At 45.7% G+C, this 26,941-nt stretch overlaps 1 protein-coding gene across 2 annotated transcripts in view; it reads left to right on the top strand.

The window, feature by feature from the left end:
• The window catches only part of LOC138526394 (pleckstrin homology domain-containing family A member 4-like), a 291,575-nt gene extending 264,944 nt beyond the window's left edge, over positions 1-26,631 (top strand). The window contains exons 18-24 of one of the 2 annotated variants that reach the window (XM_069637089.1): positions 467-584; positions 2,647-2,744; positions 3,589-3,768; positions 18,539-18,964; positions 19,267-19,355; positions 19,894-20,033; positions 24,652-26,631. In XM_069637089.1, the coding sequence (XP_069493190.1) occupies positions 467-584; positions 2,647-2,744; positions 3,589-3,768; positions 18,539-18,964; positions 19,267-19,355; positions 19,894-20,033; positions 24,652-25,229 (1,629 nt within the window). In that variant the 3' untranslated portion in view covers positions 25,230-26,631. The remainder of the gene's footprint in view (positions 1-466; positions 585-2,646; positions 2,745-3,588; positions 3,769-18,538; positions 18,965-19,266; positions 19,356-19,893; positions 20,034-24,651) is intronic. The other variant, XM_069637101.1, reaches the window with a different exon arrangement.
• The last annotated feature ends 310 nt before the right edge of the window (positions 26,632-26,941 follow it).

The following is a 26,941-nucleotide window of genomic DNA, read 5'->3' as shown; positions in this document are numbered from 1 at the left end:
CATCTTTTATTTTATCAAGTTTACTTACCTGTCAGTGTGGTGATTTATGTTGTGCCTTTTCTTATTTAATATTTAAAGATAATATTTTTATAAACATATAGTGTGTGGGCATTCTCTCATTGAGAATACATGAAAAGTATGTGCTGTATCCATTTCCTGCCCCATTCCACCTCCTGAGAGCTAGGCCTGCTCTAATCCGTCACGACGGCCACTTAGCAAACATGATGATCTTGAGGGAATAGCTAGCAGTACATAAGTCAGGAAGATACACCTAAAAGACCTCAACACAGGGCTCAAGAATAATCTCTCTAACCGAGGGCGCCTATGCCCGTTAGGGCAGAGGTGCAAGTCTAAGTGCACTTTAGCTCTTCAAATTATGGTTGGTTGGTCTTAATCGTTATAGGGAGTTCATGCTCACGTTTTCCCATAATGTCTAAATCGGTTCTGATTTTTATTTTATGCCCAGGTGCCACAGGAATTCTCTTCCAAGCATGCAGCGAGCGAAGGAGCGAACCCAGCCGGGCAGCGTCTGTTGGAGCACTCACCAGGGTCTGCGTTCACCACATCTGTGAGTGTGCACGAAGGTGAGTTACACTCGGGTTTTATAAGACGAGGATCATCACTCAGGGCGTTATGCATTGTCTTCTCTTACGGCCTCATTTCATGTGTGGCGGCAGTGGTAATGCCGGCGGTGTTTGGAAATACTCCCGGTTTACCGCTCTGACTGATTATGGGGGTTGGATCCCAAATCCAGTGAAATTGTCCGCCTTTGATTTGAGGCACTAACTCCACAAAAAGGCAGGAATGGTAATTTTAATGGTGTTGGCTGTTTTACCAGTCCTACCACAAACCCATCAGGAAGTCCTATGAGACTTCAAAATGTAGACTAACCCTAACTCTAAATCAGGCATTAATCCTTTTTTAGCGCCTGTGATAACGGTAATCACATTTGGCGGTATTACCACAGTTAATACTGCCAAACTCAGAATGAAGCCTTTATAGTATCTTAAAACCCAAAACTTTTTACTGATGGAATAACCATAAACAGTTTTAAAATAGGAAGGCTGCCATTTAGGACCTTTAGGGGGATTCTTGACAGGTTGGTACCTCTAAAAGGCCAGTGGGTGATGAGTCATTTGCATGTTGCATTGTCAGACATATATGGCCAATTTCAAATCGGGCATCATTCTATCGAAAAATATCCCCCTATCTCTATAGGCGTGTCCACCTTTGTGTACAAACCTTAACTCAAGACCAACCATTTGGAAGTCACCGGAAACTCATTTGGTGGATATACACATTTTTATGAGTGAGGCGGCACGTGATGGGGCGAGTCATATGATATGTCATTTAACGAGGCCAGGGGTATGGCGAAAAACAAGAAGGTTGCATTGAAGTTTGGCTCGCTATTTAGATTATGCCTATTTTACAGCAAAAAGAGTGTCGTTGCAAATCTTCCCGTTGCCAGACTCTCAATGCAAACTTCAGATCCTGCGCTCATTGTAGAGCTACAGTATTATGAGACAATGTGTAGCCTGCAAAGTGCTGTGCCTGAAATGCTTTACCAAAATCTTATAGGCGAGTGCCTGCTCTCCATTCTCTTAAATCTGCTTTTTTTAAAAAATTCTTGTCCTTGCCCAATTCATTCGCCTCTCTATGTTGCACATTCTCTGATTGGTCAGTAACGTTAAACTCGTTCACCCCTCCCCCCCTTCATCATGGAGAGTCCTAGACATTTTAAAATTCCTCAAGCATGGCCCATGATGCCCCCTCTGAGTTTGAAAGACACTGTGATCCCTTATCAGATTTCTGGCACTTAGATGGCTTGGACATTTTGGTCCTGTCTCGTTGGCGTTCTGCCACACCTCTGTCTCTGAGCCATGTGCATCCCTGCTCTTGTTCTTAAGATGTTTTCCCAGCCCTCTTCTTGGGCCAATCACATGTTCTTTTCCACATAGACATCATAAAGTCTTAGTATAGATTAGAAACTCCTCAACGGAAGTAAGATGTGTGGGCCCCACAGTAAAGTATGAGTGCCCAGAGTACAAAATGAGTCTCTTGATCAGTTGTCTATAAAAGACGTTCCAGAGCTATGGGAGGAATCATAGCAATATCCCCAATGTGTGCTCCACTCTGGAAGATGGTAGGAGCAGGTACCTCCTGTGGACTCTTCATTTCCACTCTCCTGCTCTGGGCTTGATATCCGTTGTCCTCCCGGCAAGTTCATCATCACCGTACACCTGGTTTTCTCCTTTGTTTAGCCTTGCCCATGCATCAGACCACCTGAGTGCACGCTTCAACCCATGTAATTGGTTCTTTCTGAGTAGTGATACTAGGATGGACCTCCTTCTGTGAGCTTAGCCTCTTCCTTAGCGATCATAGTAGATTAGACTTCATATCGTTCAGTTGTTCCTCTGCTGATTGTTACATCAGATTAATTCCTATTGCGATGATTAATAACTAATGCTGAATGCAGATCCCCCCCCCCCAAATGGAGGGAGGAAAGGATGACCATAGAGTGAGTGCACATCCTATCATTGAAGAAGCTGGACAGAGACCCAATGGTCTGTGTCCATCTGTATGGTTAGAATTGTAAGAGATCATTGCCGTCTCCACATTAATCTTTTTCACCTTTTTTTCTTTCAGCTGATCTCAGTTCACCTACCCGTGGTCCTGCTGCCTCTTCACTCTCTCAGGGCTCTGGTCCTGCCAGTCACCCAGGAGCTATTTATATGGAAACAAAGGTACGGAACCTGCATTACCAAAATATGAAAGGGAATGACTGTGAACTTGGGCATCACAATGGATCTCCCTACCTCACCGAGCCTGCTGATGCTATCCATGAAAATGCTCTCTCAGTTAATGGCAGAATTCCGCTATTGCAGTCATTTTAGGCTCCTTTGGTGTTCTGCTCTGAGTGTTAAATGACCTAGGATAACGTTGATGCTTCCTTCACTGGTACTGTTTGGATCAGCTTTTAATACCTCTATCCTACCAGAACATGGTCAATAATGCCACATATTTTTCACCTGTACACTACTCCGTCTATTTAATTGTGGCTGTTGGCCTACTTAGACGTTACAGTTCTTGAAGCTGTACACAGCTGACATTATACTTAAAGCCATTATACCTCAGTATTTGCTACTTACTGCTTCTTTTGTGCATTCATCCTATGTAATAATAATAATAATAATAATGTAATGGCAGTCAATAATGTCATGGCAGTCATACAGTCATGACATTGTATTTCCTCAACACATTGACAGGTTTCACGTGTTTTTACCAACCAGTATTTCGCAAACCTACCCTCCTACCTCTCCCCATCCAATATTACCTCATCGAACCCAAACCAACAATTCTGTTTTTGCCTCAAGAAAGCAGTACCGAATGTGCAGTAAAAATATACTCTGTGAAAATTGATCCGTAAAAAGATTGGATACCCATTGGTTGTGACAAAAACCATTAAAAAGTATAATGATCCATATTCTCTTGTGTTTCTTGGAGAACAGCACACCTTCTCCTCTCTCTCTCTCGCTCTCTATCTTACGCCCTCTTTACTTCACACTTGTTGTTTTTCTCTTCCTCTAGGCTTCCCCACCGAGAAACTCAGAAGGTGGCTCCAATCGGAAGCAGCGCATGAGCACCGAAGAGCAAATGCAGCGAATGCGTCGGCACCAGGAGGCCCAAATCCATGAGAGGATGAAACCTGGACCCACCCTGCATCGGCAGGGATCCCAAAAGAATACTACTAGCAATGGTGGAGGCCAGGTGGGTACACATTTTACATACACCTATCTTTGTGACATGATAGCGTTACCCATACTGTAGTCCAAAGAAACATGCCAATCCGTGAAATGTTTAAACCTATGCTTTCTGGTCAGAAGTAGCTGCATGAAATCCAGTCGGAATCAATTCAATATTTCATCATTTCTGAAGAGATGAACACTGTGTGGACTCCAGAAATCTAAATCCGCAGGGCCGAACATTTGTTTGAGAGTTTCTGGAATCTGCCAATATTTAAAGGTCTCGTCCACCACCATAACTTTTGGTGAAAAGGAATAGACTCGGCTCAAATTCCAGTGGTCTACGATGCTCATTTGAGGATGTCCCGAGTCCTCTTCAGCTGACAAACCTATATGAAAGGGGATTTGCACTTGGATGGGGTTAGGGAATTTGTAATATGGCTTCCTCCTCTCTGTTCTTGACTGTTTTCCACACAAAACTTTCATCTGCTTGAGCGAGAGGGAGGGTCTTACAAGCTTATGGGAGGACCTCACCTTTGCATGGATGAATTAAACCGCAATATACTCAAATAATCCCTTTCATAAGCACCTAATCCAAGCACATTGAGGAAACTCCGCCTCTTGCGCCTGATGAACAGTCCGCTCCAGGGGCGTAGGAGACACATAAATCTGGGGGGGACAGGGGACATCTTGGGGACTTTGCTTTATTTATTTATTTTTATTGCGTTTTAGTCAAAGAACTCGACTTTTCACAAAATTAGAATTAAAATAGCAGTACGTATTAAATTACAAATATCACTGTATAAAACAAGAGAAAAGAAGAAAAGAAAACAGAAGAAAATTAAAGGATGCAGCCGCAAAGAACATGTCTTTGTATGTTGCGTTTCTGGATTTTTCATCTGACTATGAGCTCATGGTAAGAGAGAGGAAATAACAATTACTTCCAGTGGGCCACAGCTAGGACGCCAGTTCGTTAAGAGGCAGATCACCTGTAAGTGCACTCCTGCCAAATAAAGGAGTTGAAGCCTTTTCTACCAACTGCAAGTTGCTACTTTTTTTGTGGGGCAAGGAGACGTGTGTGTCTCTTGGAATGGAAAGATGGGGGTTTCAAAGAATGAGGAAATCTTGTTTGTACCTCTGAGTAAGCCCTGTTATGAGAGTAGAGGGACCAGGTGTGTGGTGTTGCTGCTTTGACTGTCCTCCGGGGGGGGGTACAGCAACCAAGGAGGATGAGCGATCGCAAGCTCACCCCCTTATAAGCACTCCCCAGGTCCGCGGCCGGATGTGTCAGACCCGGGGGATGACTAGTAGGTGGGGCGTATGTGGACCCAGGGGGTGGCCAGAGGGGCAGCCTGCTATGTGGGCTGCCCCTCTAGCGCCCCTGCGAGGGCCGGGCCATCCTCTCGCAATGAGTCTGGTCCCTCTTATTCCATCTCATGCTGGCTTTAGAGCCTAGCCTTTCTTTGCCTTTGTCATTCTGAATGCAGAGCTGGACTCTGTTCCTTTCTCGTTTAACATTTGCTGCAAAGCCTGATCTATTTGATTCTCTCATATGTTACTAGGATGGCAGAGCATGGGTCCTCTGCCCTGTTACATTATTCAAAGAGCCCCTCTGGCCTTTCTTTGCCTCTCCCTTGTCTCACTGCTTGCTTGCTTAATACATTCCCCCTTGCTTGAACACTCAACATATTCTCCCTAACACAGCAAAGGCAGCTGCAGCCTGTCTTAACTTCTGTTTGTTCCGTGTCTTGAATTGGCCTCTTATTTCCACTTTTCTGTATGTAGGGGAAAGGCATGTGCCAGTCACTGCCATGATGGTCCTACCTGGCCATAAGAGGACAACAGCTAGCCAATATTGGAAGAACATGGGCATATTAACTGCCTCCCTAATGCCTACACGAGAGACACAACTCTTGCCTTTGTTTCTAACAGTAATTCAGTGGATGAAGAAACGCGAGAGCACACATATTGCTTATAAAGGAAGTGGATGACATCACACTAGGTTAAGACATTTTGATCATGCCAGGAGCTAATTTCCAGCTGCAATTAAGCGATTACCTTTTAGGCTTCTGGCTTAAAATAACGTTAGTATCACCTGTAAAGCACAGGATGGACAGGGCATGGATGATTGGAGGGCATTCTTGCCCTGTTTTGGAGCGTGGCCCCTACAGCCATGATGGGGTGAAGGGCCTATTACTTTTGGTTGTACTACCCTTTGAGGGTGGGCAGACATTCCCTCCTACTTTAGCCCACTAACTGCTCTGCTTTGCAACTTTATCACACATACCTGTCCGGTCGCATTTAACTCAATGCTACTAATGTTATCAGCCTCAGAAGTCTGGAATCCTTTGCCACATCAACTAGGGTACAGGCTTGCCACCTGAGACTTACCCATGTCTGAGTCAGCATCTGTCGCCCTGTGGGGAAGACGCACACAGAAAGAGTAGGGCACAGTGCCCTTGTGGGTTTTTCACACTTCTTCCTCGGAGTGGGCACAATTCATTCCGCAGAGAAAGTGGCACATGCTGGGCAACATTCTCCCACTTTGACAATGTCACCCAAAGAGCGAAATTGGCCATTTGAAATACCTCTGTCGACTTATTATTGCGCAATCCACACTGATACATTTCAGCATCTACTTAACACGAGATGGCAATTAAGGGCATTTGCCAACGCACTCAAGAAGCACAGGACACCCTCTTACCAGCGACATACCATGCTCACTCATTCTGATCACGAATTGGCATTTATCTGGGGTCATGTTAAATGTATTTATGTATTTATTACATGTGTAGCATCACGCAAAACCGCCAAGCATCAAGGGGAAAAGTAAACTGCATGGAGTGGACCACTTCCATTGGCGCACATTTTTACTTTTCCGCCACAAAATGGAAGATTTTTGTGTAAAAGGCAGGTGAAATCGCATTGCTTTTCCACTTTGGAAGAGTATGAATGCCTCACGGAATTACGATTGCTAGCAGAATTGACAATGGCTTCCTCTGGACTCCGCCCGCTTTTACCAGGTTTCATTTCCAAGCAGACCCCAGAGGAATCCCTTTCCTTATTTCCTGCATGAGAATCCATGCTGGCAGTAAATCCGCATTTGTCTGGTGGAGCGGGAAATGCAGGGGGGTCCTGGTGTGTCCACTCGGCTCCCAAACTCCACCCAGAAAATGCACGAAAATCTGGCCAATTAGAAAAAGCGACAGTAATAGTGTTTTCCACGCATTTTTCTGAACCAATTCATCTGGAAAATGCTGTGTTGCATCGGAAGCTGAATGCATTCACTCTGCCTATTATCCCACCAGAAGATTAAGCCAGATGCTGAACACAGGTATTACATATTCCTGTGCACAATCTGCATTTGGAGAATTAACTAACTGAGCTACCTTACAAATTATATCTCCTCTGGGGCTTTACCATTTTATCCCCCTAACTGCCATGGGTATTTCCCCCCCCAGTGCCAAGGCCTTTTTTGGTGATTTTGGTATGTCGCCATTCAATCCCTTGTAACTTCTTTGTTACATGAGATATCTCAGCCAAAGTTGGCCCCTTTTTTCCCACATGTAGGCACTCATAACGCCATCCAGGAATCCTAGTTTGCTGTAGGGGGGTGAGAGAAAATAACCAAAAAGGAGAACATTTGGTTTTGTTTCAGAAAATGCCAATAAAATGTTGTGCAAAGAAGCCTGTGGTGTTTTTCTTGTAAGAGCTAGGAACAAATGGTTTGCTGTGCTGGATTCGCCATTTTCCAGGCTTTCAAGAACAGATTGAGTGGAAACCAAATTAACATATGTTGATATGCTAATCAGCCGTTTTGTGAGAGGTAGGAGATTTTTGGCATTTTTTTGTCCAATAGGACATTCATGGACGGAATGGAAGAAAAGGGTAGGAAAGCTGAATGGGAAGCCAGAAAGGCATACATTTCTGAAAAGTAGACCATATTCCACGTTTAGGAAGGGGTGATTTGCACAGGTCAGGCAACAACTATGTAGGGAAAGATTCCATAGTTTGGGGGGAAATCGGGAAAATGACAGTAAAAAACACACAATTTCCAGATCATTTCACTCCGGTCACCCACTGAAACACGCAGCCAACAACACATGGCCTACCTTCCCGCATTCCCACAGGTTTCCCCAATGAAAACGGTACCTCACATGTGTTGGTGCACGTACCTGGGTGCAAAGGGAAAAGCCTAAAACACTGGTAACCCCAAGTCTTTTTGCACAGCAGATTTTCAGGAATTTTGCTCATGTGGACAACCTACAGATTTGGGCATAGGGTGTCGAAGCCATGAAGGAAAACAGGGAATCCCATGCATTTCCGAAAAGAAGACACCTGTGGGAATCCACAGAGGTCTGACTTGCGCGAATCGGCCCACAATTTATCACCCACAATCCCATCTGAAATTCAGTGGAAAAAACACAATTGTCACTTTGTCTGGGATTGTGGGTGATAAATTGTGGGGCGATTCAATCAAGTCAGACCTCTGTGGATTCCCAAGGGTGTCTTCTTTTCGGAAATGCATGGGGTACCCTGTTTTCCTTCGTGGCTTCGACACCCTAGGCCCAAATCTGTAGGTTTTCTTCCACAAACCCTTTGGGGGTTACCAGTGGTTTAGCCTTTTCCCTTTGCTCCCAGGTAGGTGCACCCACACATGTGAGGTACCGTTTACATCGGGACACCTGTGAGAACGCGGGAAGGTAGGACATGTGGTGTTGGCGGCATGTTTCAGTGCGTGACAAGAGGGAAATGTCTGAAAATTGAAGTTTTTTTCACCAAATTTTAGACTTTGCTGGGGTTTGTGGTTAATACATTCTGGGGCGCTTCACGCAAGTCAGACCTCTGTGGATTCCCACGGGTGTCCTCTTTTTGGAAATGCATGGGGTTCCCTATTTTCCTTGGTGGCTTTGACACCCTAGGCCCAAATCTGTATGTTTTCCACATGAGCAAAATCTGCTCTGCCGAAAGGCTTGGGGTTACCAGTGGGTTAGCCTTTTCCCTTTATGCCCAGGTAGGTGCACCCACACATGTGAGGTACCGTTTTTGTCGGGACAACTGTGGAAACGCAGGATGGTAGGACATGTGTTGTTGGCGGCGTGTTTCAGTGGGTGGCCAGAGTGAAATGTCTGAAAATTGTGGGGGGTTTTTTCACCAAATTTCAGACACATTTCCCTCTGCCCACCCACCGAAACACAGCATTTCCGAAAAGAAGACACCCGTGAGCACCCTCCTTTCCACTAATAACATCCATGGTGGTTTAATGACCCATCACACCCACCCAAAACAAGTTATCATTTTTTTAATGTTTGTTTTGCCCCTTTCCTAGGGGCAGATGGGCACATGTGTGTGGCTATCTGCCCCCGGGGGAGGGGGGTACGTACTGCCACGGCCTTGGTGGATGGCTCTGCTAATATTTGCAGTGGCCTCCACCCACCCCAAATGGATGGGGGCATCTCATGTACAGAAATCTGCCCCCAGGGAAGGCTACATAAGGTGCCCCCATCCACTTAGGGTGGGGAGGGTGGGGGGAGAGGGCCACCCCCCCCTTTCAAACACAAAACATCCTGGTGGTCTAGTGGGCCCCCCACCCAAAACAAGTTATAATATATATATTTTTATTTTGCCCTTCCCTAGGGGCAGATGGCACATGTGTGTGACCATCTGCTCCCAGGGGGGTGGCAAAACGTACTGCCCCAGGCTTAGGGGGCAGGGTGGCTCTGTCAATATTTGCAGTGGCCTTTCCCTTCACCCCAAATGGATGAGGGCATCTCATGTACCCCTTCCTAGGGGCAGAAATCTGCCCCCAGGGTGGGCTACATGAGGTGCCCCCATCCACTTAGGGTGTGGGGGGCAGAGGGCAACTCCCCTGCAAAAATCACCCGCACCCACCCCACCCAAAACTACGTTTAAAAAAATATATAGTAAGCAGCCCCTCTCCCCACTTCAAAAACAGATCCCTGCACGACACACCAAACACATATTCTGGGGGGGATAAATGACATTACATCGCCCCTACTTAAAACTGTGGGGGGATTTGTTCCCCCTGTGCCCCCATGTCCTACGGCCATGGTCAGCTCGCATATTTGCGATATTCTCTCGTGATGGATCTGTGTAAAATAAATACACAAACACCATCGCATTCAACTTGAATACAGAAAGCTGTACCCCACTGCAGTAAAAAAGAAGTTTTGACCAATGTGAGGGGTCAGAAATGTGAGTCGGACGACTTTGTAAAGAGTTTGTAAGATTTGCCATTTTATTAAATCAAAAGGTTCTATAAATGCCTCACTATACCTACCCCGACGAGGATTTCCCTGCCTAATGTAAGCTAAAGGAAACACTCTAACAAAAGGATATCTGTCCCTCACACTTGTACGTTCAATAAAGCAGTAAGGAAATGCATGGAAGTTCAATTCAACACACACACATATATATATCTATCATACAACCAAATTCACAATATGACCATTTGTCTCTTCTTGTGACCTGGGTAAATTTCCCTTCCCCAGATCCGAGCATGGTTCTGCTCCAAGCTCAAAACAAACCGTAAATCCTGGTTTGCCACAAAGTTCCAACACAGTTCTTGTGGATTTAAACTTGATTAAAAAAAATTCAGTTGTTGCAATAATGTACCAAACAAAATAGTATGTTCTAACTCCTCCTCAAGTAAGAACCAGCTTCACATTTGTCTTCTTCAAGTAAACAACCACAATTGTGTTTTGTCAGGATGATTGATCTGAGGAAATGAAACTCCACCACATTTCAGCACTTTTATCAACTACTACCTGGTTTACTCCCCTGCCAGGCCTTCTACATCACCACCTTGCTATCCAGGTTCCTGCCCGCTCAACACTTCACAAAAGAACAAAGCATGCTTTAGTGGTGGCTTCCAACTTAGAACAACAACTTCACAATATGTCTTTAGCATCAGACTTTAAGCCATTTTCAGGGAAACAAGAAATCACATTAGTGCTGTTTAGGACTCCTCTGCGCACTATGTTCCTCTCCCTCTGGATAATCTTCTCCAGAAGGACAGCCTGTTTGCCACCTTTCTTTCCCCTCTAAACCAACAACCAAATAGTGACAAGGATGTATTCTTGCTCTGCTTCTGTCTTGGCTTTGGCAATGTGTTTCTATGTCAACTGGTGGTCTGTGCCTCGCAACACATGAGTAACAAGTGTTACAACTCTTGGGTTTCCCAATATTCCCCTCTTGCATTGAGCAACATTTGTTATATTGGTAATGCTGAGTTTATAAACACTCTTGGGATGGGTATTGCTTGCATGCTTTTGTTTTTAATAAAGCTTCCCCCGGGTTTTTTTTTTTATCCTTCCACAAACTCACACACTTGATTGCATAGTCACTTTGGTTCATTAAATGCAACTTTCGTTGGACTCTAACAGTTTAGTATTCAAAATTATGATTACTGCTTCTTTCGCTCGCACGCAAGTGAAACGCCTGCTGTGAACACGCAGACAGCATCCTACGGAGAGGTTCCGGTGCTACCCAGCCACCTGAAACCTGTAGAGAGGGCACACTTCCCTCACTACATAATGCTTCCCGCTGCGTGCCCTCTGCACAACAAGTCTTCAATCGGCAAACATCCTTTTCTCACGCTTTCCACTGCATGACCCCTGCAACAGGGACAATTTAAGACAAAGACCCTCTCAGGACCCGCCAATGCTTTTAGCTTTACATTGGTCCCAGCGTCTTCTCTCACCTCCAGTTTCACCTTCAACTGCATACATGCCTGCACTGCTTTCTCCTCTCCTGCTCTCTACTGCTTGCGCCTGAGGGGGCCTATTAAGCCTCTGTCTCCCTCAGGTGTAGGCCATCTACACCAATTACCTGACCACTCCTACAGTAGTGTTCCTATGCATCCTTCTTCCTCGTCCCAGTACTGAGGGAATTCTGGGACTTAAAGTCTGTGAAGGAAAATCTAGATTTTCTTACTTCTGTTCTACTTTGAAACCCTGCTTTGTTCCAGGTAACCTTCTTTAAAGGACATTTATAAGAAGGAGTCATTAATCTGGATTGTGAAGAAAAAGCCTATTCTTTTACTTTGTTCTTATTCCTGACTTTCTTTTCACTGCCACTTTTGGTGTAAGGGAGGGTCTTAGCTTTATAAGTATCCCGAACTTTCGAAGGCTTGATTTCTTTGCAAATCCAGGAATGCATGAGTGAATTCATTCTTATTTGTATAGAGATCTCGTGGGCCAACTAGATGTTTCTTAAAACAAGCCATTACAGATTTTGGCAGTACTGAATCATCCTCTACAGAGGATGATGAATACCATGTCTCATCCCATGGATTCCTCTTGCTCCCCTGAGTCCTATCTCCTCCCAGGTATTCCTTCCACAGAACACCACCCCAAAGTCAGGATCAAGACGCATCTGCCTTTCCCTGGCCACCTGGGGGGAGACTTAAGGCAGGGAATTAGTCAGGGATCCGTAGTATTAATCACACCAACCAGCGGGGGCAACTTGACACCCTAAGCATGGAAGTTCAAAAAGCTCTAGGATCCAATCAAAGAATCATGTCCCTGATGAGGCCTCAAAGTAGAACTCGTCATTGAAAAAGCAAATAGTTCAGGGTGTCTCACAAGAAGGACAGTTTCTGATAGAGATCAAGAAGAGGTGCTCCCTCCCCTTCGTGCTAGCAAGGATAGCCAAGTGCAAGCCCTGAAGATCGCTTGCTTCCAGCAATGCCTTGCTGACCCATCTTTGTGTGGACACGATACAAAGGACTGAAGCAACAGAAACCGAGTGTACCAGCAAGAAACCTAACCTGCAGCTTGCTGCTGCTAAAGAACTATATCAACAAGGTTACAATCCACAAAAAAAACAAAATACCATAGGTTCTGCAAGGATTACACGTCCTCCTTTATTTATTGTCTGTAACTTCGGACACTAGAGCTACACTGCCTTCTTTAGCAGCTCCTGGGCAGTCCTTCGGTTGCGCCGACACCCCTGTTGGATCATTGGAAGGCCAGAACCACCACCAGCAAACCTTCTGCATTTACAGAACAGACACTGTCATGGCTGGAAATGGATGAAGATACAGAACTGCAAAGATCCAATCACAACGCAGACTGATCCGAAAGCAACATCCTACATATACCATTTGGTTTTATCTCTAGCACTAAGTTCTATATTTTTTAAATCAGAAATACAGATCTATAACTTGGATCACCACAGTGTGGGCATTAATCTATTCAAAGGCATACTGTGTTACCCTGTATCCTTGTCTACTCAGATCCCCTTCTCAGAGTTGCCCTCCATTGCTCTTGCACAACTACGACTAGGTGAGCCATGGAAGGTTTATAGGTGGGCTGTTTGCCTAGTTTTAGGAAGGTAACCCCACACCAAGAACATGGCGGTCGGATATTCCTCTTTCCAAGGTACACATAAAGTGACCGATAACTGGTTCTTCAACTGTGCCAAGAAACTCGCCTCCAAGTCCTTCCTTTATGGTTGGACCCTCTTTGGTTTGTCTTTGTGGGCAATTTCAAATAATTGTCCTTCGGTGGGGTCAACCCCATCCTTGGAACATGACTATTTAGCCTGAAGATATCAGGGTAACCCTGCATCCCTGACTAATGCTGACAGTTAGGCCAGATTTTTCATTTTATGTTAATGTTAAAGGTATTTATACCGTGCACCGTCGCCAACGGAATTGGTCCCCAGGCGCTCAGGCGGATCTGCAAACAAGGAGGTGTGCGTTACTAGGGCGAAGAGGGCGTAGCAAAATGAGGAGGTGGTGTCCTGTTGATAGCCTCAGTTCGGTTTTCACCGTGCGCTGAGCTTGGGTGTGAATATCGGATCGATGCGAGTCCTCATGTGCTGTTGGTGCGATTTATGTGTTGATTGTTGTTGCGGTATGGTGAAGTGCATGCAGTTTGCTGTGCGAGAAGTAGTTGTGTGCGTTTTTGTGTGACTTAAGTATGCAGAAATGTGAGCTTTGGGTTAGTGGGTTATATGTCTCTTAATCCTTGTAATTCTTGTTCTATGTATCCGGTTGTCATACGGGGTAGGTATATTCTTTCTTTTTTCCTTCCTGACTGTCTAGTTTCTAGGGCAATGGCGTGGCTGGTTCCCAGCTATGTTATTTGACCTTAGTACACCCGGTTGGGCAAGCATTATCCCCCACTCTGGTATTGGTGCTGTATTTACATTCACTCGCTCCCTTCCTATCTATTTACTATCGGTGGTCCATTGCTGCCTGTGATTACACTGTGGGCCAAGGTGTTATTGATAGGTTATCCTTACCCTTCCATCCCGATCGATCTGTGGTTGTTCTTTTGGTATGATTCTAGGTTGTCTATCTTTTAATTGGTAAGTAGATATGTTGTAGATTGGTATATCCCTTACTTCTGTTGAAGGTCGATGGCTTAGGGAATAGGGGGATCGTTTTCCTCTCTCAGCATTGTTTCAGCTGTGTATTGCCCCTATAGGCTTTCTTTCTAGTTCTGGGATGAAGAGCCAGGATTTTAGCAGTTTCCTGAATAGGAGGTGATCATATGTTCTTTGGTAGTTCATTCCAGGTTTTTGGTGCGAGGTGAGAGAGAGAGAGGATTGTCTCGAGTTTTCTTTTGATGTATGGGTTTGGTTCCAAACGGATGTCGCTACTGGATCTGAGTGGCCTTCTTGTGCTATATACTTTTACCTTTCTTCCAAGGAACTCTGCGCCTTGGTCGTGGATTGCTCTGTGCGTTATGCACATTGATTTGATCTTGATTTGCGGTTTGATTGTTAGCCAGTGTAGCGTTTTCAGCACTGGTGTGATGTGTTCTCTACGAGGTAGTTTAAGGAGCAGTCTGGCCGCCACATTTTGTATGCGTTGGAGTTTTTTTAGAGGTCATTCAGGCATGCCCAGATATAAGCTATTGACGTAGTCTAATCTGAACATAACGAGAGCAATGACAGTAATTGTTTTGTTAGTGAATGACAGGAATGGTAAGATCCTTTTTACTGCTCGCAGGAGAAAGAAGCATTTCTTGAATAGGGCATTTACTTGTGGCTCTAGAGTACGTTTGTAAAAAACCTGGGAGTCCCGATGGACAACAATCGACGATGGGGCTGAGGTTTCACCCAGTTCTGTTGGCCAGGGGATGTAGTGGTTGTCTACTCTGTTTTTTGAGATGATCATCATTTCTGTTTTGCCTGGGTTGAGTTTGAGGTAGTTTGAGTTGTTCCAGTTGTATATTTCACAAAGGCAGTTCTCTAACGTTGAGTTTTCTTCTTGTGAGTCTTGTATTTTATAGACTATTGTGTGACGTCATTGTAGTTGTAACGGGTGAGGCTGTGTCTTTCGATGATCTTTATTAGCTGAGACAGGTAGATGTTGAATAGTAATGGGGAGAAGGATGATCCTTGTGGGACTCCGCATGATGACTCTCTTGGGTTTGATTTGAAAGTTATCATCCATATCGTTTCTGTTTTGTTTGTAAGGAAGGATTTGATCCATAGTAAGGTGTTGTCAGTGATTCCAAATTCTTCCAGTCTCATGATGAGGATGTCGTGGTTAACTGTGTGGAATGCCGCTGAGTGCTCTAGAAGTATCAAAGCGGTACTGTTGCCAAACCTCCTTCACCTGTGAGATGCCCCATCAATTTTTGCTGGACTTACGGATTTCTTTGCTATGTTCCTGCGTGAGTGGGAACTTTTCCCCCCACTTACCCCTTCTTTTACTCTGGTTATGGGAGTCATTGTTGTCTCTCCCAAGACCTTATTTTTGGAGTCTTACTTACCTCCAACTTTATTGCCATCTTTTGCTACACACAGCAGTCTCGGTGCAGAATGGCTGGGAGCCCCTTGAGCTTTCCTTTTGTTTTTTATTTTATTTTCCTTCTGAGAACTAATGTTCCCAAGGATAGAGGGATACTTTTTATCCTTCTTACCTTTCTTTTTGTGAGATCAGCACACACCACCTTATGTGGAGATCTGAGGGGTAACACTGTATCCCCTTTCTCAATGCTCCTGTAACATTTCTGTTACAGTGACAAGCATACCTGAATGGCTGGAGGCAATGGGCGTGTTCTACTGACATCTCTGTAGTTTGTACATGTGGGCTGTACTACAGTAATGCACAGAAGGGTCACCATTGACCGAAAATTGTGACGTTGTTCTTTTTTCACAATTTCTTGTGTACATTTTCTTTCTTGGCCCCTCTTCTACTCTGCTGGGTGGGGAAGGTCCTGGTTTGACTTTTGTCTTCTGTGGGAACCCTTTGTGAAGCCTCCAGAGGCTCCAGAGTGTCTGTGAAGACAGGAAACGAGGGATGAGTCTGAAGCTCTGCAGTTCTTTGTCTTCTGGCATGTGTGAGAAACCAGAAGGTGTCTCACCCGCTAGACCCTGGGGATCTGTCATCCAGGTGGCCAGGATACGGCCATTGCTTTTGGATCCACTTTCTGGGGGTGGACCAGTGCGGGAGGATCACCTGGATGAGGGGTCTTCTGGATGTGGGACACCGAATGGTGAGACGCGGTATCCCCTTCTCTGTAACACTTTTTCACCATCCTCCCAGGTAGGACACTTAGGAACTCAACCCCCTCTCCCCTTTCCCGACACAAACACTTTCTCGTGGACAGCTCACTTTTAGAGAAAACAGACTCACACCGAGCCGTATACCTGACATGTCCCCACACAACGGTCAGGCAGAGTCTGGCAATTACTGATAATCACACACACCTGGTTTCCATCGCACTTCCCACACGTATAAAACGCGGAGCACGAAATCACGCTCTGAGCAAGGCAAAACCCACGAGGAAGCAGCAGTTCCAAGATGGCAGTTTAATATGAGGAGAAAGATGGCAAGACCAGAGAGGGTTGCAAGGATGGAAGTGCACTTGACCTTTTCGGAGAAAAACTGCTACTTTCACAAGCCTTTGAGAATAAGAAATATAAGACCGGGAATCAAAGCTGAAGAAGCGTGCATTGTGTGTCGGAGGTACCTGGGGCTCTCCTGCGTTGGTAACCAAGGCAGGGAATAGAGTGTGCCGCTGTGGTACTGTGTTTGGCTCCTACAACAAAGCAACGCCAGTAAAGTCGGCACAGCCGTTGAGTCTGGGAGACTGATAGCAGACATGTCTGTGTTAGAGCCAAGGATGCAAACGGCAACATTGTATGAAGAAATCTGAAGAGAACAGTGCGTGAAGCGTATGTGAAGAGTGACGCGAATATAATTTAACATCCAAGGAGTGACAACTTTTGAAGCCAAGATAGATACCATATACAAAGTGGTCTGGCACCACGTGGGTGTCATTCGAAGGTCTCTGTTAAGTATCCAACTGAGAGGTGACAAATGTAAATTGTGGAATCGAAGTGGTCCTGCAACGGGTCAAGCTAAACCCTGTGCACATTCGAAAGTCTTCGATAGCTAATGCGAACTTAAATTGGTCCGAGCCCGGCTGAGGGAGAATAATTGCATAAGAGGAAGAATTGGAACCTGGCTGAGGGGGATCCGGGGTGAACCGTGAGTCACCCGAGAAAGAATATTCTCTAAACATTGGAGAAGGTGATCTGAGCCCGGAAGAGGAGGATCCAAAGTAACGATTGTGGTATAAAAAGGGATCTGAGCCTGGCTGAGGGGATCCTGGGTGAATCACCTGAATTGAGAAGTTATAAAAGGAAAAGAACTTTGTGTTTTATTTTTGATACATCAGGCCCTCTGAATCAAGAGACTTTGATAAGTAAAGAGACTTGGGCACAAAAGGCCCTGATGCTGGTAATGGAACTGTATCCTTGTGCCAAAGAAGACAGAGTGTGTGCTTTGCTCGAGTGAACTGCCTTATCCCTTGCTGAAAACGTGGGGAAGGGAGGCCAATGGTCTGAACATCCTGACATATCATTTATGTGAACAATTCTTTATTTTTCGTGAACACTACGCCGCCACACTATTTGTATTTAGAGGTAAGGACTGGCAGTAGTTTTGCTTAGTATAGGCCCTTTTATTTTAACGAGCCTCCCCTAGGACTGCATTATTATTAGTTGATGATCGTAGCTTGCTCCCATCTGTAGATTTAGGATTAGATGGGCTTTTATCACACCCTTGTTGAAGTTCGATATACATCCTTGAACTGTGGTCACTTGTGTCTGTCTTATTATTGATACAATGCCTTCCATGAAGAAATATAGAGCCTGATTCCCAGAAGCGTTTACAATAGTGCAATCCCAGAGGAAAACGCTCTGTGAATCAGGCTGATAGTGTTTTGACAATCTCTTATGTATCTGTGAAACACATGTACCGTACCTGCTAACTCCCCCCTCACCTCTAAGAGTTAAGCCTGAGCTGCCCTGCCACGTTACCATTTAGAGAGCGTTGTGCAATTTAAGGGAACGCCTGGTACCTAAATAAGGAAGACCTGCATAAAGACCCTGTCCACAGGGCTTAACAAGGATCTCCTTAATGTGCAGCATGAAAATGAAGTATAGGAGTGAGGCGTCTTGGAACCAGTGTCACTGTTCAGCTGGTATGGCTTGACCTTAAGTTATCTGTGTGGGATGATAAGTGACTAAGTAACATAAGCCATCCACACTTGCTCATAATTTGATATAGCTATGGAGAAGTTATATTATACCCCTTTTGCAAAACCAATAAAATGGAAAAAAGAAAATTAATGAAACGTTGAAGCGAGAGAGATGTTTGGTTAACATGATGTGTGTGAATGTTCCTCTTTAACTGAATATAAGGCAAGCATATATTCAAAAGAGAATACATGAAAAAAGGCCTGTTTTGGCCATGAAAGTAGAATGCAATTAAGAATTCTCTGTTCCCGGGCTGTTTCCCCCAGGTAAGATCACCAACTTCTGAATCTCATCCGGACAGCACCTCCGCAGAGCTGCCAAATCGCCAGAAACCAGCCCTGGTAAAAGTCACCTCTAACTATTACCCCATCACATTGTCGACATCACAGCGGGATAAAACAAAGGCTGCATGGTTCCTGGAGCCAGGGACACCACCCGGAAACATTGTGGTGCCCGGAGACCGAGCCCCTGCTGATGGATCCTCAGGGAGCAAGGGGGGCGAGACGTCCACGATACCAGCTCTGGTGCCAGTGAGTGTGACGTCCAGGAGCAGTCAGGAGATGTCGTCTGTGGCCAGAGTGTCCCCACCAGTGAGGACAAGCAGCAAATTGGTGACCGTGAGCCGCCGCTTATTGAGGACAGCAAGCTCTGGCAATGATGTTCAAGGTGGAAACATCGAAAACAGATTCGAGGTGGGCACAGGAAGACTGATTCATTTTTATTCGCTCAGCCTATTCATGCATTTAAGGAAAGGTTATAATTTCTAGGCCCCTAAGCAAGGGAAGGCGGTTTACTGTTTTTCTAAAGTTTTGCAGTTCCCTCCACCCTCTTCATTTTTTGCTCACAGTTGTTGCTCACTCTGTAACACTACAAGTTGCCCCATGAGTCAGATGATATTCTGAGGCTGGTTTTGATGCATCTATTTGTGCTAGTAGAGTTTATATCTTTTTGTTTGAGGATTTCATAAAGTGCTGTATTTTGCCTTTCACTTTAGTTTCCCAGCCAACTGAAGGGAACCTTTGTCCATTGTGATGAGTCTGGAGGAGCTGCATCACCGATGAAGACCATGGTATCTGCTAGGAGGTGAGGCCACTGGGCGTCCCATTCGGGCAGTGTCTGTACTGTCTGATGGGGCTAAACCTGTCTGTCACTTTGACATGCACGCAGCAAGCAGCCAACGAGAGCAAGAGTCTCAAGCAAGTGGGTGGGCCAAATAGGGAAACAGGGAGGCAAGGAACTTCCACAAGAAAAGGAAAGATTAAAAGTGAGAGATCAGGATCTGCTGAGAAGGGAAAAAGCAAAAGCAAAAGAGTGTGGCAAATTGGATGTTGCTGACAGCGCTGGGTAGAAGGCATGCCTTTGCCTTGGAGTAAACTTTACACATGTGAAATTGCAGGGTCAAAGAGTACCAGGGTGCAGACATTGGGAAGATGTGGCGAGTGAGAAAAGGAGTATGGCGTGGGCAGGGGATGGGGGTAGATAGTACGATAATTTTCAAAAGTAATTTTTTAAAGTAAAAGGGGGAGAACAGTTCTTGTTGTGGGTATGTGCACATTGTCTCAGTATAAAACCCATTACCAGCCAGGTCATATTCTCAACATGTGTATGATTGATGTTTTAGTCCTGGGATGTCCCCAAGAGGGCTTGACCTGCAGCCCGACGAGGACTACTCTATTGCCCCCGAGGGTCAGCGAGATCGGATTGTGAACTTGTCCTACACTCTGGCCACAGAGGCCTCGCAACGCAGCAAACTCATGACCGGTAAGGAGGCTATGATTTTACCAAATGTTATGATGAGGTCACATGTTTGGGGGTCAATATTTAAATCCAGGGCTCCCACAGCAGTTCTTGGGCTCCTTTTTAGATGTGGGGTTTAGATTAATTGTTGTCTTTTTTTGTTGTATTAATCCATGGCCAACAAAATGAGATTTGTGCACCACATTTGCTGGTCAAGCTCCCTGGAAATGTGTGCTTCACTGTATTTTTGAGCCTGGAATATTTATTTTTTATTTATTTAAAGCACTCACACAGCCCGGGGGCATCAAGGCGCTGTTACACAATATTTTGTTGTTGTTGTTATCTTAGTTACATATTAATAACACGCTTAAATACCCAGAGGTTTCTAAGCGCAGACCTGGGGATCGAACCTGTGTTGCTTCGTGTCGTCTTGCTTCCAAGGCGAGCACGTTGCCACTGAGCTATCCTCCCAGGACAATATTGTAGCTACGTTTCACTTAAATGGCTAAATTATCAATCCACTGTTGTGAAATTAGTATGTTGTGCTTATGGTACGATTGTTAGTGACCAGAAAAGACAACATGTCATCAACCGGCATCAGCTTGAAAATGGCATATCTTTGCAAATGTGTTTTGAACTGAAGCCCAGACTCTGTCAATGCACATTCCATCATTTCAGAAACGGTTTTCATGCACCAATTGCTCCAATTGTTTCTTGGAGACAAATTGTGAAATGAGATCATTGGAAACACTCAAGAAATCCCTTCAGCCATTCTTCTCCCACATACTCCTTACACAATATCTCTGGACAGCAGTGTTCTCATTTTAGAAATCATTTTAGGGGTACCTGTATTCCAGGGTCACGGGGGAGTACTCTTTTCAGCTACATAACTCTAATGGTTGAGAAAATGTAAGGGTGCTGGAGGAAGGCTCAGACACAAGTGAGATATTTGTTTCTATAAACATTTATTAACCAATAAAAGGGTTGGGAGAAGACCTCTCTATCCCTATGTACTAGGAGGGGTTGCCCGGCCTCAAAGGAAACTAAGGAATATGTCAGGATGTCAAAACATAATGGCCCTCATTACGACCCTGGCGGAAAGAGGTTTACGCCGGCGTAAACCATGGCGCCCCTTTCCGCCTGAGTACGAGTTCCCTTAGCGCCATGGTGATTTTAACGCCTGCTTTTAGCAGGCGTTAAAATCCATGGCGCTAAGGGACCTTGTTGTTAATTACGCCACCGTAATTTACGGTGGCGTAATTAACGCCTTCCCCACTCCCATTATACCCTATGGGGCAGAAATGGGGAAGGGTAAATGGGGATTGGGGACTTACCGCCCCGCCAAGGTCGGAATGGGGCGGTAAGTCCGCCAACCACCATGGCGGAGTTGGCAGCTTAGCGCCATGGACCATGGTGCAAATAGCACCATGGATCTCCGCCAAGGTCGTAATGAGGGCCAATGTCTGTTACTTTCGTGTCCCTAACACTAATAACCTAAATCACTGTGTTGGGTTGGTTTCTTCCAAAGTAAAGTGTTCATGATAACTCTTGCCAACAGAAAAGTTCCCAATGTCTTGGGTGGTCCAAACGACAAAATAAATGTTCTACCGGGTAAAAGTCACAGGTTTGTAGGGGTTTGCTCCTTACCCTGGATTCACTCTGGTTTTACTTTCCTTTTCTTTGGGTCCTAAAGACCACAGGGGTCATTACGACCCAGGCGTTAAGGGGTTAACAGTGCCGTAAAAGGTTGCGGCGCCGTTAACGCCTTACTACGAGGTCCCTTTGCGGCTCTGGGTCTGGACCAGCCGTTAAGGTAGGGACCCGCAAAAGGACCTTGAAGGTAATTACAGTACCGCAATTTGTGGTACCGTAATTACCACCTTCCCCTTTCCCATTGAGCCCTATGGGGCAAAAATGGGAATGGGGAAGGGCCAATGGTAAATGGGGAATTACCGCCCCGCCAACCTTGGAATGGGGTGGTAATTCCCCATTTCACCATGGTGGAATCGGTAAGTTATAGGTGTTAACCATGGCGCTAATAGCGCCATTGGTTAACGCCGGGGTTGTAATGAGGGCCCATGTACCTTCTCAGGTAAATGTCACTGTATTTTATGTCTTCGTAAGGGTGCGAGTCCCAGACTCACAATTCTTTATAATACCGGCTTGGTGTATTTTCCTACCAAGCATGGGGCTCTCATCCAAACAGTCTCTTATCTTCAGGGACCTCGAACCTCTTGTTCTCATTGCTCTAAAACACTCTTAGGGTACGCGTCCCAGACTCGCGAAGGTTGAGCATAATAGTACACTCCTGCCAAGTAATTGTCCAGCTTGGTTTACACTCCTGCCAAGCATATGCCCCCTTCTTCAATTTCCCATCTTCTGCCGGTGTCCCAGACCCTCTCACTCTCTTGTTCCTGTTTCCTCAGCACCTTCAACTCTGCCAGAGAACCCGTTTCTCTGGTGCGCATCTTCCGGGCAGTGGTGCTTCCTTCTAGGGCTGCGGCAGGATTTGGTTGCTTGCTTCCCCGCCAATCCGTTTCTCTTCAGTTTCTTATTGGCAGCCACTCTGCCAGTCCCTTCTAGCTTTGCGGGACAGGGCTTTGCTTCCTGGTGGGTTCCAAGGCTTCGGGACGCCCATAGGTTCGTCCGTGCAGCGTGCAAAGGTGTTCCTCCTCCTTTGCCTGCTTTCACGCTCCCACTCAGCTCTGTGCACAGCGTCTCATGCTTCGGTTCCCGGTACGCTGGGTCATCGTCTGCCCAGCTCCCTCGCTCGAGTCCTGCTCTCTCTATCTTGTTTCCCTCTACATTTTTGTATTTCTTTGGACCAGTCGAAAAGGTGAAAGACTCACACTCAGGACATTGCCAAGAAGTCAGCTCTTCCTTCTCAAAGGAATTCTCCCTTTCCTCACTTTCCCCCAGAGGCTCAATGTTACCCGAGCACTGGTTCTCTCAAGGCTTGACTATTGCAATAGCCTCCTCCTGAATCTACCTTCTTTCACTCTGACCCCTCCAGCTAATCCAGAATAGGGCAGCAAGATTTATCCTTGACCTTAAGCCCAGGGGCCACATCTCTCCTGCTCTAAAAGATCTTCATTGGCTCCCGGTTGCTGCACGGATTAAATTCAAATCCCTCTGCATCATCCACAAAGCTGTCTGGGCCCGGGGACCACACTATCTTCAACTTAATCATGCTAAATACTCTCGCTCTAGACCACTATGTTCCTCTGGCACCAACTCTTTGTGTGTAAAGCGTTTTGCTAACCAGAAGGTAGGCTGTCGATCGCTTTCCTCAGCGGACTCCCTCCTATGGAACAGCTTCCCCCTGTCTCTGCGCCTTGAGCAGCACTTTCTTAAATTCCAGTAGCTTCTCAAGACCTTCGTCTTCACCTCCTCCTTCCCTTATTCTCTGCTAATCCCACAGTTGCTGTGATTGCTGTCCGGGGCCCTTATGCATCCTTGGGGCCCCTGACCTCCCACATCCAATCGGCCCAGCTCCTGTCTACCCTCAGCACTTGTCTTGGCACACCCTCCACCCTGGAGGTTCGTACTTACTCCTAACGTGGTCCCTGGCCATGTAGCACTCAACAACCCAAGCACTTCATCTGTGGCTACCCCCATGAGCCGGACTCGCCAGCACTTACGCCCTTTTACTTGCTCCACTTGTATGCTCTGAATACTCACAAGGCACAGTAGGTATGTCCTTCCTCCTTGTCCCTCCACTCCTTTTATTAAATATTGTGGTATATAATATATTTCACTCCCTTGTTCACTCCCCTTGCCCTGTGGATGCTTTGAAACATTATTTTACTTGCTGTATAAGCGCCTAACAAGCAAACCATAAATAAATAATCATCATACTCCTGATCCTCTTCTTCATCACAGTAGTCCTGGTAGAGCAAAATGGGAACCATTTGGTCATTCCAGGACTGTTAGTCTGCTCTGTCGTATTAAGTGGTTTAGCCTCACAATAACAGATATTAACACTGCCTGGAGAGAGTGAGTCAGAACTTGATATGAGGGAAGGATGGGGGGGGTCTGCTAAGGCAGTAGGATGCCGCATTCTCTGGGAATGGTCGTCCCTAATCCCATAAGGGGCTTCCTCTCCCATGTGATCCTCCACCGATGCACCATCCCCCCGGGGAACTTTTGTCCTGTGGGCACACCGCCCTGGCCCCATGGGAAAGGTCCCACCTAGGGGAGAAGGGACGACCTACTCAGATTCGTCACAGGACCCATATGATGTCCATGCCTTTGAAGAAAAAACCTTTTGTGTACTTGGGAATGTGTACGTTGGCTAGCCCTTCTTCATCTCTTTGAATTGTCAGATAACAAATGTAAAAGATTGGATACTCAAAGATGAAAAAGTTCCATATTTAGATTTTTGACATTAAAATTGCCAGACAGTACAGTAATCCAAGTTAGAACCGAGGATTGCGGAACAGTGTTCATAGTCTTTCAGAATTTCTATCATAGAGTAAACCAGGTAAAAGTAAACCCACTGCAGAAGAAGGGGGCCGTGAATCTAATCGGGCACTCAAAGCATTAATTGGCATCATCTGGGGTGCAGGTTGTAATGTTTGTGCTTTCACATTTTTTCTTTTCCACATGTCCTAATCTGTGCTTTTTAACTTCTCTCCCCCAGCCAAGGCATTGGCAGATGAGTACAGCGATGATTCTGTTCCAGAGGAGGCTGAAGATTGGGACTTCCTTTTGCAGGAAGTGTATTCCAGCCCACAGCTCAACTCTTCTGCTACCCACCCCCAAACACTATGCCACGGCACGTCTGGCCAACACAGAGGGACAGATGAGCCAGGAAATCGAGTGGTGTCCCGGTACTATAATCAATCACGTCCACCATCAGACCGCACAGCTTGCCACCTTGAAAGCAGCAACAACCAAAGTCAGCACTTAGAGAACACAGATGTGTCGGATTCAGCAGCGAGCCAAACAGACCGGCGGCCTCACGAAAATGACATGGTAGAGTGCTATGAGAACTGGACAGTGCACGAGCACCGCGAAACAACTGAAAAGGACCGGGTGACTTGCCTCAATCAGGAGCAGGTGCCAAGCCTCATGCCTGGGTGCAATGGGCGGGTGGCCAACTGTGGGTATCAACTGGAGAGAGTGGACTTTTCCAAAGCAAATCTGGACCAGGTTGTTGGGTACCTGAAGGAGGGAGAGGAGGCCATCCGTGTCACGGTGCTTCAATCTAGCTTCTGAACCGGAGCACGGTGACCTGCCGTTGGACTGTGACATTGGACCCTTGGATTGATAGGGATTGTTTCTTTTGAGTGAAGCCTCGCAGACTGGCTTCCATGCCAGAAAGCGTGGAGCATGAGTGAGAACCGAGACATGAAATGGAGTGATGCACTCTGGTCAAATAAACTGCTACTGTTGAGACCATCTGTTCACAATTTTTAATGTGGCCCAAAAGCAAAGAACATGATAACCACCCGTTGAAGAGGAAAGAAAATATGAAGAAGAAAACGAAGGGAGACTTGGGATACTGTGGAAAATGGAAGGTGGAAGGTAAACGGCAAGGAAGGAGTGACTGAGCAGGTGAAAGAGGAAGGAGGGTGGAGCAAGAAAGACAATAGGGGCTGAAAGTGATGAAGGAAAAGGGCCCACAAAGGAGTAAGAAGCAACAGCAGACGGCAGAAGCAGGTAAGGGAAAGATGAAGGATGGTAAAGCTAACGGAGGAAGGCTTCAATGACGGAAATGGGTTAAAGAAAGGGCAGAATGAGCAGCGCATGGCAAATGCAAGAGGAGAGGGAACGAATACATATTGGAAAAGAAGAAGCACTAGAATATAAGCTTGGGAAAATGAAGGAATAATTGTGGGAGCAACAGAGAGTTGTCATGGTTTTTTTTTTAAAAAGACGCACTCGAAAAACTAGCAAGTGAAAGAGAGGGAGCCGGGGTAAGGTTGCAATAAAAAGATGGGACAATTGGAAGGAATCAGTTGAAAAAGATGGTTCGTAAAGTTTACGTAAAATGGTGGAGTGATGTACAGAAGAAAAAGAGGAAGAATGCTTGAATTGTCAAAAGAGATGTATAGAGAATTTGGTGTGGTGAAATAAATAAACCATAGACAAAGAGATGAATGGAGAAACTGGAGGAGGGACAGAAACAAGGAAACGTTTAAGTGGGACTGTATGGAAACATTTAACCGAGTGAAAATGAAGGAATCTTGAAATGATGAAGGACCTACTTTGCAGAGGATGAGTGCACTTTTCTGCGGTGGGGCATCCTGGTCTTCTTTGTAAGGGATATTTGGGTGTGGTTGGGAAGGAGAGGTCCAGACGTACTTCAGAAAGTAAAACACACCCAGGAAATACCCTCATACACCATGGAAAGGACCGGAGTAATGCAAGAAGGACCGAACGGAGTGGCAAAGGTACAAAGGAAGGCCAGAGAAGGAGCTGTTCGCCCCTTCCGTAACTCGGAAGTCGTCAGTATTATCATCTTTGTTGCAATCAACACACGTGGAGCAAGTGGACGCGCTCCCGCATTCTGTGCCTGGTTGATGCATTGCATTATTCTTTAATGCCATAAAATGTAATACTATGAGTTTTGACATCTGTACATAGATTTCTGTGTTAATAAAAACCCGTCCAGGTACCTTGTGCTGCCAGAATTGTCAGGTGTTCAAGGTTTTCCAGTTATCCTCTTGGCATTGAAAACATCACTGTTGCCATAAGATACACATTCGGCTCTAAGCGCTAAGATATCCTGTCTATGGTCATTCACAGATCAGTTTGGTGATGGCTGTCCAGTGCTAGGATAAGGGCGCAGGGAGCGGGAGTGGTCAAATTCTAGGATTAGAGCGCAGTGGTGAACATTATACTATCAAGGCACATTGCAGGTGGCAGTGGCATTCTGCGATCAGGGCATATTGGCAGCAGCAGCTTTATCAAATAATAGGATAGTG

Source organism: Ambystoma mexicanum, chromosome 1q (assembly GCF_040938575.1).
Source record: "Ambystoma mexicanum isolate Mex_15411 chromosome 1q, UKY_AmexF1_1, whole genome shotgun sequence".
Classification (NCBI taxonomy): domain Eukaryota; kingdom Metazoa; phylum Chordata; class Amphibia; order Caudata; family Ambystomatidae; genus Ambystoma; species Ambystoma mexicanum.
The sequence above is the reverse complement of the archived record's forward strand: the minus strand, read 5'-3'. Positions and strand labels throughout refer to the sequence as shown.